This window comes from Dermacentor andersoni, chromosome 7 (genome assembly GCF_023375885.2).
Source record: "Dermacentor andersoni chromosome 7, qqDerAnde1_hic_scaffold, whole genome shotgun sequence".
NCBI classification, from domain to species: Eukaryota; Metazoa; Arthropoda; class Arachnida; order Ixodida; family Ixodidae; genus Dermacentor; species Dermacentor andersoni.
In genome coordinates, this window is record NC_092820.1 from 109,913,914 (window position 1) to 109,932,219 (window position 18,306).

General features: G+C 41.0%; 1 protein-coding gene across 3 annotated transcripts in view; it reads right to left on the reverse strand.

The window, feature by feature from the left end:
- Nucleotides 1-18,306, reverse strand: part of LOC129380201 (BPTI/Kunitz domain-containing protein-like) — a 100,252-nt gene that overhangs the window by 22,510 nt on the left and 59,436 nt on the right. For 2 of the 3 annotated variants that reach the window (XR_011895799.1, XM_072289293.1), the window contains one exon: nt 4,381-4,479. The exons of the other annotated variant lie outside the window; for it this stretch is intronic. Coding sequence is in view for 1 of the 2 variants with exons in the window: in XM_072289293.1 (XP_072145394.1) it covers nt 4,381-4,479 (99 nt within the window). In the remaining variant the exon portion in view is untranslated. The remainder of the gene's footprint in view (nt 1-4,380; nt 4,480-18,306) is intronic. 3 annotated transcript variants of the gene reach the window in all.

The following is an 18,306-nucleotide window of genomic DNA, read 5'->3' on the forward strand; positions in this document are numbered from 1 at the left end:
GCGAAGCATGCTCCACAGGTGTTAAATCTTGCGTGACGTTAAGTATCTTTTATAGTTGAGTAACTACACAGGATTGTCCTCATTCACCAATACTCAGCAAGTATGACTGCCACCAGCCAAATAAATCGGCTTGATTCCTCTGTATTTTTTGGGGTAGCACACGACATAGGGCTAGCCCTTCTTTCCATGCGATGTGAAAAGGTGCGCGAGCTAGATGTCTGGCTGATCCGCGCAATCAGCTTTCATAGATAGACTGTGATTTATGTCATGTTGTCATGAATAGCCACGTCATCCTCTAGTTTCGCAGTATATATAGTAAGTATACTGCAGTGGCAAACACGGAGGTCGTCAGGGATTAAACAAAGCTGTACAGAAGCTGTTTCCCGTAAAGAACGGAGGCGTACGGCCGAAGTGAAATTTTCTTTTTATTGCGTAAGCATTTATATGCCTACCCAACCAGGAAACCCGTCTGTATGTCCATCCATTCGTTCCTCAGCTTGTCACATAAGACAATCGCTTTCAATATAGGGCCCAGCGCAGCGAGCGAATCGGCCCCTTCGTGCTGCCTCTCACTTCAATACGAACTAAGCGGCGAGAACACAGCGTGCAAGAACCTATCAGTACTCGGCGCACTCTGTCCCCACGGCACGTCACTTTCAAGATAAGGCTCGCGCGCCCGCGCCATCCGCAGCCGGCCCCAGAGTACGCTTGATCACGGTTGATCACGGTTCGCACTGAGAGGAGCCATTGTCATCGGCGACGTCTACGTATGAGGTCTACAAAACGTGACACTGTTCAGTTACGTCACGTACTGCAGCATGCCTCGGCCAGTGCTCAACTTCCACGAAGCAGCGGCATCATCCAAATGCACCATCGTACAATATGAACATCACGAAACGCAACAAGAAGAACCAAATAAGAGAGTGTACGTAAATGATGTTGTTTATACTCGCTTCATTCACAAAATATCTCTCGTCATTTTATCCGACGTCCACGTCCTCTGGGAGTTATCTAGAACACGAGTGGACATTGCTACTAATCGCCTCTTTCTCGTCTCACTCTGGTCTCAGTTAACATTTCGGCGTTGGAACCGGCCGTTTCCGTTTCCCTATTCTTCTGCGGCGTTTCTCGCAATTATACCAAACATTGCAGCATACGCCAAAGAAACAGCAGGTGATTAGTAGGAAGTGCTTACGCATCATTTAGATAACTCATAGAGGAGAATATGCAAATATTTTTTTTCCCTTGTTGGGCGTCATGGAGTTTGGTTGGGCTTGCAAGAAGAATGGCTTCATGAAATCCCTTGCCTTCTTTGTCTTCCAAATTGCCTGGAGGCCTTGACGCAATGGTCTGCCGTGGCGAGCTGTCTCTTTGCGCAAATGGAACTTATGTACTCTCAACGTGCAGACTTGAAGATACTTCGGAGAGATCGTTTCATCACTACAAATTACGTATGCGTGCGACTGTGCTACGAAAGAACAGGGTTAAGGAATACCTATACCTGCTCCCTTAGGCGGGTTTCAACAGCGCATACGCATTTGTTTCTACCCAGCAGTGGCCATTTCACAGTGGCCATTTCAGTATTTTAGCATTTCCACAACGTGACATGCTGTTATCTTGTCAGCCTTCTTCGGACACACATGTGGAAACGAAGCAGTTGGATGGAATTAACGCGATTGTGTACTGGACTTCACGAAAAATCGGTGCGCTGTAGCGACATGACGCAATCATGGTGACGGAAATTTTCTGGGCGAGATGGAGCAGCTTTGCCGTTTTGTGTTAGTTTCGTGTAGGGTGCCTCGACGTCAGTGCCGTTATTCAGCATGGGGATACCCTTTTGACGATTGTCTACAGCTTTTGAGAGACGTTTACCTAAAAATACCGTTTGCGTTGAATGATAAGGGATGAGGTGCGAAGAGAAAGTTGATATCAACAAGGGACTGAGGCAGGGGTGCCCTTTATCCCCACTGCTGTTTAGGATGCAGATGATCAGGGTGGAGAGGGCGCTAGAAAGAAGTGATGTCCGGTTTAATCTCTCATATAAACGGGTGGGTACAGTAGTAGAGAAGCAGCTTCATTCACGACATTGTTTTGCTAGCTAACAAGCAACGTGATAGGCAATGTCTGGCTAATGTCTGTGGACAGGAAGGCGAGAATTTAGGTTTGAAATTTAGTGTTAGAAAATCAGGTGTTATGCTATTCAATGAAAACAGTGAACAGACAGTGGCAATAAAGGGCCAGAAAATACCTCATCTAAAAGAATCTAAATACCTTGGTATATGGATAAACGAAGGCAATATATATATACAGAAACGCGGGAAGGAACAATAACGGTAAAAGGAAAGAGAAATGCAGCCATAATGAAGCGCAGAGCACTATCAGGATACAATAGGTACGAGGTGCTCCGGGGTATGTGGGAAGGTGTAATGGTTGCAGGACTTACTTTTGGAAATGGGGTTGTTTACTTGAAATCAGGGCTACATGCGGACTCGATGGGAAGGAACCAAGGGTCATTGGGACGCCTCGCACTGGGAGCTCACGGAAAGACTACAAATGAAGCTGTGCAAGGTGATATGGTCAGGACTAGTTTTGAAGTGAGGGAAGCTCACAGTGAAAGTGATTCTGAACAACGAGTGAGGAATATGGAAGAAAGTGAATTCGCTGGGAGAGTGTTGAGGTTTCTGTACAGGAAAAAACATTGATTCACTGATGAGGAAAGGAACTAGGAAGCTTAGCAGCAAGTATGCGGCCTGCAGGGTGCGTATCACAACAACAAAGAACGTCAAGCAGAAATTCAGAGACGCTGAAAGAATCTCATGGGTGCGACAACGGAAAGGAAACCTGCCATGAGTAACTTCTTAAGAGGAAAACCGAAATCAGGAAAGAAACAATTTATGATAACTCAAAGGGAAACTCGTTACTTTTGGAAGCGAGATCAGGATGCCTTAGAACACGCACATATAAAGCGAGATATACGAGGGAAGAAGTATGTGCTTGCTGCGATAAAGCTTTGGAAACGATGGATCATGATTTATTAGAATGTCAAGACATCTACGCAGTGGTCGATTTAGGCATCACTGCACTCCTTGAAGCCCTTGAGTTCTATATCGCACAGCGCAGGATGAGCCTGCATGTATAGAACGTTTCTGGAATGTTATTGATGCTTCTATCCGCTGCCTATTGTCGCCGAACCTTGTGGTATCTGATTTCATCGCGTGACGCGAATGGTGTAGAACTTTGTGGAAGACACGCGGGTCCCAGCGATTAGTCTGGAACATTCGACGACTGCTGTATAAAAGCCGACGCGCTTGACCCACTGATCAGATTTTCGACGATCGCCGACTGTGTTCGCCGCTCTCGTTGTGGTATAAGTGTAGCCTGTTTTTGTGGGCACAGGTTCGCCTAATAAAAGTTAGTTTTGTCTTTCACAGTATTGCTACTGTGTTCGTAACGTCACCACCACGTGACAACATACTTAAACGAATAACATTGTACATTACCGTTTCTCAAATTGCGAACGCTCAATGTCATATTTTACCGTGTCTTAAGGGTAGAGAGTATGTATTCGCATCGAGTGCGGAGCCAAATATCTTTCGCGAAATCATTACATTGCGGAAGTCATTTGATTTTAATGGTATTATTCACGGCTGTCTAGCAGCCTCCGTATTATGTCGTTTGATGCTAATACCATTCAATTCTAATGACATTAAAGGGTCGATTCAGTGTGACGTTTTTAGTTAGAAGCAGCTATGCAACTTTTTTATGATTTTGTTAATTCGATGAGTTGGGTTCCTAAACGCCCTGTGATCTTTTCATAACGTTGTTTTATGTTATTCTTTTTGACTCTATTAAAAGGTCCTTGATATACGGATTTGAACGGCATCGCGGCACTGATGTTAAAAGCGTGTCCAAGGAACGAAGCCCACATGCCTGTCACAAAATAAGATAGACAGGTTAAGAAAAAGAGGCGTTAACGTAAGCCGGGCAGCCACGTCAACAGCGATTGTTAGGGTGGAAATCCTCCCCCCCCCTGTCCTAAATAGAAAACGTTAGCCTCGTGCTGAACGTGGTCATAAACGCTCTTGCCAGCCTTCTTTCTTTTTTTTTAAGGAAGGGCATGCGGGCTTTCTACATGCAAAATGTGAGTGATGGAACTATTTTTGACCCTAAGGGCACGAAAAACCAGTTTCAGAGTGTTGAAAACCACAAGACGATCACGACGAATAAACAGTTGGTGTTATTCGCGAATGATTCACCACTATTTTTCTTTAAAAGCTTTGTTATGTTACTTGGAAATGTCAGCATAAGAGCACGGCCAAATATATTCCATGCGGTGTTAGCGATTCCAATAGGGCACATCAAAGATAAAGGCACACTTACTTGATTCGCTGGTCAACACCACCGAAGATGCGAGCGTAAACAGTATCAAACAGTAACCACGCCCTTTCTCCATAGCAATCCACTGTCGCTGATGCAACGCTAGGAATAGAAAATTTAATCATAAGTTCTGTATCAAAATATAAAAGAAATGATTCTTTGCGCCTTTCCAATCTGTATGTATCACATTGCAATAGTATGCACCAAAAGCGCCTTAAGACGCACCTGACGGTCCCTCCCATCCCGTCTTACTCTATTCCTCACTGTCTAAAAAAAATCATTTCTTTTCAACATTCATTTATCGAATACTCATTCCTTGTCCTAATCCATGTAATCAAATTAGGAGCGAGATGTGTGTAACCAACTACGTCGAAGAGAGCAGCTTTTGCTGTCAGAAGGAAAAGTAATCGCCTTACGTGATACGTAGACTTCCTGGGGGACTATAAATTCTCAATCTTAATTCTCAATACCTTAGGTAGGCGCACGACATGGAAACAACAGATCTAGGCGAGGAAGCGAGCTTGGTAGGTGGTGAGAGTTAGCAATGCTACTACGGGGGCTAGTTGGTGAAACATCACGATTATACGCGCCACTCATGGCACAACAAATGAGATATTAAATGGAAAGGGTGTCAAGAAGACGTTATGTATTTGTCCTTGTCGTTCCTAACCTGTCCCTTTTTATGCCATGAACAACATATAGCCTTGATGTGTTGTGAAGTGAAAAGTTACCCAATGTGAAATTACTACGACACATCGTAAGAGGAAGCTGATGATGATGATATGTTGTGTTTGATGGCGCGAGGGCCAAGTGTGGCTCCAGAGCGCCAAGGCAGTAACTATAAGTACTCAAAGGCCTAATTGCTCATGTGGCGATGCGGTACAGAGGCCTAAAGCACAGAGCTGTAAATTGATTAAAATACAAAGGAATTAAAAATTTGTGAATGACTGAAGTGCGGTATGCTATGAGTATAAGATGTGCAAAAAGGTTGAGATAGTGTAACATGTATAAAAAGTGGAGAAATGATGGTTCATTACGAGTAGCGCGACAGCCTCAGTGGGTCCCTTGAGTACAACGGCTCAGAGGCATGTGCTAGGACGAAGGTTGACATTGTAACAGTCTCCTCTCACACGAGGCCGTGCTACAAATTTCTTGGACAGAAAACTGCCGCCTTCTCCCTAAGCTTGGTTTAGGGAGAAGCATTTGGCCGTTATATATAAATGATCTGATATGCTTCTACGCCGGGCAAACCCATCCAAACGACAGAGTAAATTTTCACAGTTGGACTACTTCCGTGCAAGGTAAATATACCTAGTAGCGAGGCTTCCATAGAAGCTCATACCTTCAAATCATCGGGGTTCATCGACGGTTCATTGAGTTAATGTATATGGCTCCCGCAGGCAGCAAGAGTAGGGCATGGGTCCGCCATCTATCAATGCACATTTGTACGCTGAAGGCACAAGTCGTTTGCGCAATGGCTATTTCATTTTTAATAGCCTCAAGAACACAAAGGTATTACAGAGGGGGTCTATCTTACAAGCTGGTTTAGCCAATAGGAAGGCCTTATGCCCCTAGAGATGTGCTCATCTGCACCGCGTCGTCTGCTCAGGGTCTGCATGCTTTCATGTTACATGCTCCGTTGTTTGTGGATTGACGGCAAAAATATTTTGACGCCGTAGTCATAAGCTGCACTTACATGCATCCGACAGCAAGGCTGCAGATTACCTATATGCTTTGCGTGGAGTTAACTTGCAGCCTCCTTAACAGGTAGTACGGGCGAATTACATTGCAAATGTTCACCTGCGCAACAGCGTCTGCTCGGCGTCTATTTGGCTTCTACTGTGCGTTTGCTCGCTACCGTGACCACGTACCATGCTAGAGCGGGATAGTCAATTAATGATGCAGTGAACAATTACACTTTTACAGCTTTCCGCATCATCAACGCATCACCAATGCTGATGTTCTTGCGCCATCTGCAAACTAGAAATCAAACCAGTTTTACGACTTGGTGCCGTGTCTCTAGTTCTAGCAGCGTAAAAACAAACGGCTGATCTCAATAATACCGACAAAACATACCTAATGATTTGACCTTAGCTTGACATGCCACTTAGCGATGACAGAGTTTGCCGTTTGTTTCTTCCCGATAGGGTGGCGAGCCAGAAACACGCGAAGTCGGATCGAAGCGGGTGGTTGGCACTGTATGGGCGTTGTCATAATGGCACGGTTAGGGTTGCTTCTGTGCAATAATTCGGAGTTCCACGTGACAGTGCTTGGCGACTGGCAAAGCAGCGGCATGTGGAAAACAGACGCTTACAGAAAAGACGTTAAAAGATTATTGAAATATCCTTGTTCAATGTCAACAAGACATTGAAAGCACATTGGGGAATTCTTGAAGCATTATTGAGGAAATTGTTGACAAGTGTTGATGACTGGCCCGCGCCCTTTTGTCGAAACATCATTGGGACCTTTTCATTTGAATGATGATTGGTGTCTTGTTGAAACTACGATGTATTTCAATGTTCAAAGCCAACTGAAGCATTGTTGAAAATTTGTTGAGTCTCAAAGTTGAAAGCCCATTGATGTATTATTGAAATGTGTTGTTTGTCAATATTAAAGGCTTATTGAAGCATTGTTGCAAATGCGTTAAGTCTTAACATGAAAGTCCATTGAAATATTGTTGGAGCTGTGTTGAATGCCAACACTCAAACTGTGTCGAAAGCCCTTCATGCCCCCATTGTGTATTAAGCAGTGTTTATAACTGCACTTTGCTTAATATACTGCTGAGAGAATCAAATATAAATACAGGCACTTTTGTATTGCAGGCGTCGGTCACCCTGGGCTCTAAAGCATGCTCCTAATTGCCTGTAATAAACAATATCTGAAAGCTGCTATTAGTACAAATATACCAATTTTCGATTGTAACAGTGAATGGTCCTTAACGAAATCAAGAGTGCTGAACTGATGCAGACAGACAATTTTTATAAGTGAAGTGTTTATTTCTAACCAAACATGTTTGTAAATGTGCAGCCATTTGTATTTTAAGAGCAGAAACTTCTTAGAAACTATTGCAAAGTACGAACTTCCTGCAGCTTGAGACGACAAAAAAACTGAATACTGATAGATGTAGTCTGTGTGGCCCTCAATTAAAACACAGTTCCCGAAAGAAATAAATCTTAAAAAATATATACCTAAATAAATAAATGTAGAAGCAGACTGACAGGACAATAAATAACACTCACAAAAGGTGCTTGCTTTCTATATTAGATAGCCAGTGGTACTATAACCATGGCACGATTCGCTAGAGCCCACAGCACTCACTGAGGCACTAATATGCAAGGTCGTTATCTTTAAGTTTTATGGAATTTATTAAAGACTGGCTGTTGCAGCTAACATAATTCTAGATCCAGAGTGCCAAACATTACTTGCATGAGAAATCAAGACACGTATTTAGCTAATTAACAAAAGTTCACTTCCTAATTATTTTTTAGAAATTGTAGCAGGTAATTTTACAAGGTGTATACACTTAGAATGAATTTCCAGAATGACGCCAGTAAGGAGAGCCAGGCCATCAAGCTGGCCGTAATAATGCAGTGTTGTTCCACTTGCCTTTTTTTTTAACAAAACGCAGTTATGCATTGAAGCACAAAATTAACTGGATTGCCCATGTATATCGTCTCATATTTATGGAGAAATCTTGAAACTGCTGTTAACCTGGAAATTATTTCAAGTGAATACGTCTTTAAAACTCACTGGCTACAACTTGTAAACTGCAATATGCGCCATAATATTTTGAGTGAATGAGTAAATTTGTGAGAATCAGTTGAATGTATTTCCATTTCTTGTGCTAGTAATTTCCACCTCTGAATAATCCAGCTCAAGAATAAGAATTATGCTACCTGGCACAGGCAACCTAAAGAAATTGTAAAATACAAGAAGGATCACTGTTTAATATCCTTATTTGTTGGTTGAATGTTGTGTGTCAATTTCAGTAAAAATTATCTACTCTTAAAACATGGCATTCGCAATAAGTGATGCTATGGGAGCAGTTTATTATGCTGCATTGCTTGTTCCGTGATCAAGTTGCTGCATGATCCAGATTTTTATATGAAAAAAGAACCTATTAGTGACATGCTGGAGGACTAAAAATTTATCTCTTATGAGTCCCGTTTCAATTTTGTTCAGTGACACAAAAAATAACGAAAGAGTACACACAAAAAAATGAGGTTTCATGCAAGCATGTATGGCACATCATTGCTATTACCGGATAGGTTTTGTTGCATTACAAATTTAGGCCTACTTAAACCTATTAATTCTTACTTGTGTATTTTGGATAGCAAAACAAATCATTTTTAAGAAGTTATGTAAAATGCAGTTTTCACTGAACAACTCTGAAAACGGCACAGATGCACTGCAGGTGTATCATTTCATGCCACCTGGACCATCGTTTTATCGAACCTTTATATTTTTCGCCAAACATATTGTACCGTTTTGGTGACAGTTTAGTTTTCCTGCTCAGTTAAGCTAGAGGACATCTATCAACATTCTTTATCAAACACGCATTGTATGGCTCAAGGCCTTAAATGGTGTGCATGGAAAATACGGTGAAGTGATGCGACTGCGAAAATAGTCAATTTTTCTAATATTTGACTACTGCGAGTGCTTTTGGCACCGGCAAAGTGAGTAAAATTCCAATGCTTTATTTCTTTTCGTAAGAAAAAATTCAGAAGACAAATTAGATACAGCCCAGGTGACAAAGTATAGCAGAAAAATATTTGAAGCTTTGAAGGTTTAGCCGATCGCCCGTAAAGGAACTGTACAAATCCTAATCTTTTGCAAGAAGCTTTATGTTCAAGTTAAAAACAGCTTTGGAGGTTGCTATAATATATGTGATGCATTGGTAGATAGCTTTACATGTGTGCTATGCATGTGTGAAGTTGAAAAAAAGGCATTATTTTTAAATGCGAAAAATTCTTTGTTGAAATTTTGTCAGCACTGGCTTTTCTTGGATGTGCGCACAAGCTTGCTTGCCGGGGATGCAGGTGACAAAGCTGGCTTCGTCTGCAACACAGATGACCGAGAAGTGGGGTTGGGGTCTGCGTTTTATTATCAAGCGATGCACGTTCAAACGCAACGACACTTGTGCTTGGTGTGGGCGGGGTATACCACGCAGCCATTGCGCACAAAATATCAATATGTGTTAAATTCGTGACGGAGTCCTGCAGTGTTAAATGGATGTTTCCTGCAGTTTACAAAATATATCTCCTATTACGTAGACATTAAATCCAGAAAGAGCGCTGATATTGTTCATGCAAAGCATCATAAAGGACATGTCGCACTGCAATGGATTGCGAGATATGAACATGCAATGCGACATACAGGGAGCAGGACACTTTGTGCCCTGCTCCCTCGAAACCACTGACGATGCAAGTAGAAAACACCTTCATAATTAAAACTGAAAACCTACACGAATATGAACAAATTCTTGTGGTGCTGCCTGTTACCAATGTTTGAGAGCCGGAACATGCTCATCTATAAGTCATATATGCCGTGTTCAGTCTGATGTGAGATGTCGTTGGCGACCACTTTTCGTGTTCATGTTAAAAAAATATTAGTCAAGACTGCGGCGCTTTACGTCACCTGCCTTTGTATTGATAAAAAAAGGCAGTCACAGTTTGTTGTCTAGTTCTTATGGCTAAATATGTCAACAAAATGTTTTTGCTAGATTACAAGGCTTTATATATTGATGCTGTATGCGTGATCCACAAATGAACATTACAAAAGATATGTTACAACATTTAAAGAATACCTTTTCGTAACTTGTCACATGCATAGGATATATGTAGGGCTATGTAATGATGGGTGACATGTTTTGCACCGTCCACCAAAGCTAGTTCGTTCACCTTCAACACGAAGCTTTTTGCGAAACATTTGAACTTTACAGTTTTTTAGACGATCAACTGAACCTCCCAGGCTTCAAATATTTTGCAGCTATCCAAATTCAACGAGGCTGCAATAGCATGTTTATTTTGTGCCTTCTGTATTTCCTTGGTTTCGAAGCAACACATTCAAACTTTGCAATTTCGGCAGTCATACCACTTCATTCTCTTGACATGAACCCTATCTGAATATCTGGATCATACAATGTCCCTTTGAAAGAAACGTGGATCAGTGCCTTGTAGCTTAACTGTGCAAGAACAATCAATTTTTGCGAAAATTCTAGAACATTTGTGCAAAGAAGAGTAAATGGGGAGAAACAGTTCGGAGATTCAACAAACGCATCGAAATTTGTTCAACTATATCTGTGATCTCAAAAAAAAACGCTGGTTGGGTGCCTGGAATGACTCAGGTGTATGTGCGAAAGCAATATTTTTCAAAAATTTTCTCATTATGGTTGCTTTTGCATATCAAGCTAACTTGAAATGGCTTGCCGTAATCGCACAGTTCTTGACAAAACTGGGTGGTTTGGCATGAAATAACTGAAGATACTCAAAAATATAATAAAGAAACACTATCCTTGCTGGAACTAGGTCAGAAACTAACTTTAAAATGTTGTGAAATATAACAAAGTACAACACTTGTATTCTCGACTGAGCCATCCAACGTGGGCTTCTCAGGAGACTAGTATAATTAACATAAGTAAAATTAACATAAAGATGTCAAGGCATAGAAAGGCACAAAATTTATACGCTCGTTTGAGAAATTCGAATCGGGCCTTTCAGGAGACTAACATAAACATAAACAAACATAAAGTTGTCGAGAGTTGCGAAAGCACAACACTTGTGTCTTGGTTTGAGCTGTCTAAATTGGGCTCTTCAGAGGCTTTTGGTGCCATGCGAGAAGCGAGGACAGAGTTCTTTACATAGGCATGTTGGTGTAAGGAAATTTGCGACACGTGAAACCTGCAAAATCAACAAAAAACCAAAACAAGCTTTCAAAAGAAACTTGCACATGAAAGAGTGTGGCGTACAATATGCCCTAGTCATAATAAAATTGATTTATGTATTTATCTTGCTTTATTCCAACTTTCGGAGGGTACAGTTTCACATCATGGCCATGTAAATTTATTCAATGTGACACAGGACTCCACTTAGTGTGCAATGCAGAAAAGGACAATAAGGAGCAAAACACTCTAGCAAAATAACTTTATGAATATCTTTAATGTCGAAGATGCGAACTTTGCTTGCTTAGAAAGAAAATGGTGAAAAAAAATTGACGTCTTTCACGAAGAAACATAAACTACTGACAACTAAAATTATTTCTTGTAACTTTCATAATTAAAGTGCGCAGCGCTTCATTGTGCTTTTCCATGCTCCAAATACAATCCTGTCATGTCACTAGAATTGAGTTTGGCTACATTTCAAGTTAGGTTTCACGAGCTCACATGCAACTTGATGCACTTCTCGCCTTACAATGGCTTAGAAGTGTCTACCTTAAATAAAATACCGCTTACAGCGAAGTGTGTTTTCTGACTCAACGAATGAATCACTGTTATAATGAGGATTCCCTGTAGTAGTGAACCAAGCTTGTTACCATGACACATGCAGAATGTGACAGATACGAAGACATTCTCAGCCTTCTGAGAGCCATATGTCAGTGGACTGATTTCTTGAACCCTTAGACGTTCACTGCCTTACATATGTGGCTGCGAGGGAACATTCTGAAATAAACGTACCTTTTTAGAACAAAATGCTACTTAGCATAACACTGGAGGCGCTGCAACCTTCTGGGACTTCTAGAAAATATTCTTATTGTGATGTCGCCCCTTGGGGTTCTCCAAAGCAAATTTTACACTTAGCTCCTTGGTGGGTGTCATAGTAGTAGGTCGGGAGTCTTGCCACTACACCTAATGTATAAAACAAGTTTTTGTAAGTTTCATTACAAAAAAAAAATTATGCTGCTTTATCCTGCATAGAAAAATAAAATGTGTAAAACTGCAAATACTGAAAGGGTTTTGTCGCTTTGTTGTCATTTAAAAATTATTTACCAGTTTTCTTTTCTCGAAAAGTCACTCTGACGAACTTAAATATGGAATAAAAATATTAGCGATGTGCGAATAGTGATTACTGACACCGAACCAAATAATGCGAGAAGCAAATCGTTATTGGATAGCTTCTGAATAATCAACAGCTGATATCACAAATAATGTAAAATGATGTTCACATGCTAGTATTCCTAAAGTTAGCAAGTTTCTATCATTGCATATTATGTTATGAATACATGTTTATTAAAAGCACAAATGCAGGAGCAAAAAGTGTCTTCACATGCACATGACTCTTCAGTAAGCACGAATGATTGCTGTACAGCCTCTATAATACAGCTACTTAATTAACGCAGCTTGGTCTGCTATTTGTACAAGTTCTCACGTTTTATGTCTGTGCCATGTTCTTGGAAGTGAAAATTTAATGTAATTGGGCTCAAATTTTGTGTTTCATTGTTGTTTTGAAATATTCGAATAATATTCGCCTTTACAAATAGTAATAATTCAAAGGACCAAATCGAAAAATACTATATTAAATTCGCAACTAGAAAGTTTCGACTATTTGCACACCTCTAAAAATATATAACTCCTAAATTGGAGAGATATTTTCCCCCAAAATATGACCCTCAGAGGGCTAAACAAGAGCAACGGGAAATTCTATTCGTCTTTTTGATAAATTTAAGCCCATAACCTACTTAGCAATGGTTCATAGCAACCCTGTAAACAGGCAAGTTAATTAAGGATGCAGGAAACGATTCCAGCAATATCAGAATGGAATTAGTGGACATAAGTGGAATTAGTGGACAGAAGCTTTATACAGTAGTCGCCAACGGCCTATTCAGTGCTGCTCAGTTTATTTAAGCATATGGGGAAAAGCCGCACAAATATATATACATACTTCATATCCTAGAATACGAAGTGATAAAGTGCATATTAATAAATAGGCTAGGTGCTTAGAATGAATAAGCGTCCACTAAACATAGTACTGTTGACAGTGATGGTGGCAACTCTGTCCCTGTTGCTTCTTTGATTGAAAGAACCAAAAGAAAATTGCCACGCAACTCATGTTCCCCTACTGAAAGACTTCTGTCTGGCATCACATGGACCACCTTCAAGATAGGAGCAACTTTAATTCATTGTGGTCTGTTAAAATCGGTGAAAACACTGTTTCACATAACAGAACCTGGAGGGCTGTTTTGATTGCTCAAATTGGTGATTGTGCTGCTTCTCATGCTGAGCAGCAACCACACTTGCGCATAGATTCTCAGCAATTCGTGTACTAAAATAACATTTTCAGGCTACATGCGTGTCCTCCATGCCACTAGATTTGGAGAGTGCTTCACAGACGACTATTCATTACAATGACAGCCAAGTAGCATTGCTAATGTGCTCATGCAGCTCATTTATTCTGGCGGAGCCGCCAAAAGCTTCTGACAATGAAGGCGGCTTTTAAATTTTAAAAGCATTTGAGTATGGTGACATCAGGCGTTTAAGATCATATGAACCGTCATTCCAAATGGTAGACTATTGTAGTACACAACTGCACACGTGGGCTACTTGAAAGTCGTTTCTTATGCCTATGGCAAGTTGCCAATTTAAGATGCAAAATCGCACCATAGTCTCCTGTATGTTTTCTGATCGCGTGAACGTCGCCCGCAAGGCGTGTCAGCGGCCTTGAAGCAACGATGGGGCACTCGAGCACTCGATCCTGAAGCCAACAGCGCAGCACACTACATTTTCGCCGATCCCAGCGCCCCTCGTTGCTAAAAGCCCGCTCACACGCCATGTACTAGACGGCGTGGCGCAAACGAAATATCTTCGATTACAGTGCAGTTCAGATGGTTTCAGGTCGCATTGTTTTGCGCTCATTAATAAGGCTAACTCAATCGATCCTCGAACACCGTACCAGAAATCGCGGCGTACAGCATGCCGTCTTTTAGCTGGCACCACATAGCTGCTTTACGCCACCACAAACGGAGCGTGAAGTTAAACCAGAACCAAACTCCATGTTCAAGACTACAAATCTTGTGCTGTATAGCCAAATTTCGCAACGCAACGATTGTACTAGGATTGAAAACTAGAAAAGAGGCGCGGGGAACATACGCACAGGCGCTGAACGCATTTCCGTGCTTTCGTTCACCGCGTCGCAATGGCCGAACAAAGAGAGTACGAAACACTCACTCACCTTTGATGCCGCTGAGTCGGAGGCGATCATGGCAATCATCGAGTCAACAAGCCGATAAAAAGCGAGTAACACGTAGGAATATTCCAAAGAAGTCACAGAGAAGCGCACAAAGAACGCAGAAAACGCAAGAAGGTATCAGGCAAACAGCGTACACAAACTCCCGGAATTCGCCGAAGCGTTAACCGTGCAAACGCGCAATCATACAAGTACACGCATACAAATGCACGCCTATATCACCACGAATTGTTATATGTAATAACAAATCTTCTTATATAATGTTACTGCTTAACAATTCGTGGGATTTGCAAGTGTGTGAAAGTTCCTGCTTGACTTCTTCGATGAACTACTTTCTTCATCGCAGTAACGCAGTGCACCAGCCGGAGCTAATGCAGTGCGCGGGAAATGGCGCAAAATTCAAACGTCGCGAACGCCGTGCCTTGTGTATGCGCACGGTTTTCATCGTTTGGAAAAAAAAAAAACAACTAATGCGTACAGCCACCACGCGAACTGAACTGTCCACGACAAAAAGTACAGAATTGTCGCTATTTGTGCTTGTTAGTTCGACATCATGGCAAACCGCAGACGGCGTGTCGTCCCATTATTTAAACATTTGTGCGTGCGCTTTTGCGCAATACGATTTGTCAGCGGAAAAGTATAGCAGCGCAGGTTGTGCTCGGCGGCCAAGCAGATTCCAAGAACATTGGCCAGCACCCCGTCTATGTCACAGAAAAGACTTTGGCCACCATGTAAAATATGAGCGCCCATATCGCAGATATCCACACAACTTTTGGTTTTGTTCTTTTGTATGCTAAAGGGTAACATCTAAGCGAAACGCACTCTTTAAAAACGAAGTTCACTGCTTTCGCTGCCGCACCCGCCGTGGTCGCGTAGTGGTTGACGAGTAGCGCTACTCATCCGAGTGCGCGGGATCTAATGTCCGCCACGGGCGGCTAAATTTCGATGGGGGTGAAATGCAAAAACGCCCGTGAACACATGTGTTCGGTACAGGTTACAGAACCCCAGGTGGTCAAAATAAATCCCGAGTCCCTTACTACGGCGTGGCTCATAATCAAAGCGTGGTGGTTTTGGCGTGTAAAGCTCCAGACTTTAATTTTGTTAACTTTTTCCGCCATCTTGCCCAGATTTAACATGGAGGCAATGTCGTTTCCTAACACACAGCCAGGGCACTGACCACTTACAATGGACGCCGATGGGAATGCAGGATTCGTCCAATCATCGGTTGTTGGTGATTGGTTACAGGTACGTTTACTTGTCTTTTTCTGAAATTTTATATATATATATATATATATATATATATATATATATATATATATATAATATATATATATTTCAAACCAGTTTTACGACATATAATATATATATAAATCAAACCAGTTTTACGACTTGGTGCCGTGTCTCTAGTTCTAGCAGCGTAAAAACAAACGGCTGATCTCAATAATACCGACAAAACATACCTAATGATTTGACCTTAGCTTGACATGCCACTTAGCGATGACAGAGTTTGCCGTTTGTTTCTTCCCGATAGGGTGGCGAGCCAGAAACACGCGAAGTCGGATCGAAGCGGGTGGTTGGCACTGTATGGGCGTTGCCATAATGGCACGGTTAGGGTTGCTTCTGTGCAATAATTCGGAGTTCCACGTGACAGTGCTTGGCGACTGGCAAAGCAGCGGCATGTGGAAAACAGACGCTTACAGAAAAGACGTTAAAAGATTATTGAAATATCCTTGTTCAATGTCAACAAGACATTGAAAGCACATTGGGGAATTCTTGAAGCATTATTGAGGAAATTGTTGACAAGTGTTGATGACTGGCCCGCGCCCTTTTGTCGAAACATCATTGGGACCTTTTCATTTGAATGATGATTGGTGTCTTGTTGAAACTACGATGTATTTCAATGTTCAAAGCCAACTGAAGCATTGTTGAAAATTTGTTGAGTCTCAAAGTTGAAAGCCCATTGATGTATTATTGAAATGTGTTGTTTGTCAATATTAAAAGCTTATTGAAGCATTGTTGCAAATGCGTTAAGTCTTAACATGAAAGTCCATTGAAATATTGTTGGAGCTGTGTTGAATGCCAACACTCAAACTGTGTCGAAAGCCCTTCATGCCCCCATTGTGTATTAAGCAGTGTTTATAACTGCACTTTGCTTAAAATACTGCTGAGAGAATCAAATATAAATACAGGCACTTTTGTGTTGCAGGCGTCGGTCACCCTGGGCTCTAAAGCATGCTCCTAATTGCCTGTAATAAACAATATCTGAAAGCTGCTATTAGTACAATTATACCAATTTTCGATTGTAACAGTGAATGGTCCTTAACGAAATCAAGAGTGCTGAACTGATGCAGACAGACAATTTTTATAAGTGAAGTGTTTATTTCTAACCAAACATGTTTGTAAATGTGCAGCCATTTGTATTTTAAGAGCAGAAACTTCTTAGAAACTATTGCAAAGTACAAACTTCCTGCAGCTTGAGACGACAAAAAAACTGAATACTGATAGATGTAGTCTGTGTGGCCCTCAATTAAAACACAGTTCCCGAAAGAAATAAATCTTAAAAAATATATACCTAAATAAATAAATGTAGAAGCAGACTGACAGGACAATAAATAACACTCACAAAAGGTGCTTGCTTTCTATATTAGATAGCCAGTGGTACTATAACCATGGCACGATTCGCTAGAGCCCACAGCACTCACTGAGGCACTAATATGCAAGGTCGTTATCTTTAAGTTTTATGGAATTTATTAAAGACTGGCTGTTGCAGCTAACATAATTCTAGATCCAGAGTGCCAAACATTACTTGCATGAGAAATCAAGACACATATTTAGCTAATTAACAAAAGTTCACTTCCTAATTATTTTTTAGAAATTGTAGCAGGTAATTTTACAAGGTGTATACACTTAGAATGAATTTCCAGAATGACGCCAGTAAGGAGAGCCAGGTCATCAAGCTGGCCGTAATAATGCAGTGTTGTTCCACTTGCCTTTTTTTTTAACAAAACGCAGTTATGCATTGAAGCACAAAATTAACTGGATTGCCCATGTATATCGTCTCATATTTATGGAGAAATCTTGAAACTGCTATTAACCTGGAAATTATTTCAAGTGAATACGTCTTTAAAACTCACTGGCTACAACTTGTAAACTGCAATATGTGCCATAATATTTTGAGTGAATGAGTAAATTTGTGAGAATCAGTTGAATGTATTTCCATTTCTTGTGCTAGTAATTTCCACCTCTGAATTATCCAGCTCAAGAATAAGAATTATGCTACCTGGCACAGGCAACTTAAAGAAATTGTAAAATACAAGAAGGATCACTGTTTAATATCCTTATTTGTTGGTTGAATGTTGTGTGTCAATTTCAGTAAAAATTATCTACTCTTAAAACATGGCATTCGCAATAAGTGATGCTATGGGAGCAGTTTATTATGCTGCATTGCTTGTTCCGTGATCAAGTTGCTGCATGATCCAGATTTTTATATGAAAAAAGAACCTATTAGTGACATGCTGGAGGACTAAAAATTTATCTCTTATGAGTCCCGTTTCAATTTTGTTCAGTGACACAAAAAATAACGAAAGAGTACACACAAAAAAATGAGGTTTCATGCAAGCATGTATGGCACGTCATTGCTATTACCGGATAGGTTTTGTTGCACTTCAAATTTAGGCCTACTTAAACCTATTAATTCTTACTTGTGTATTTTAGATAGCAAAACAAATCATTTTTAAGAAGTTATGTAAAA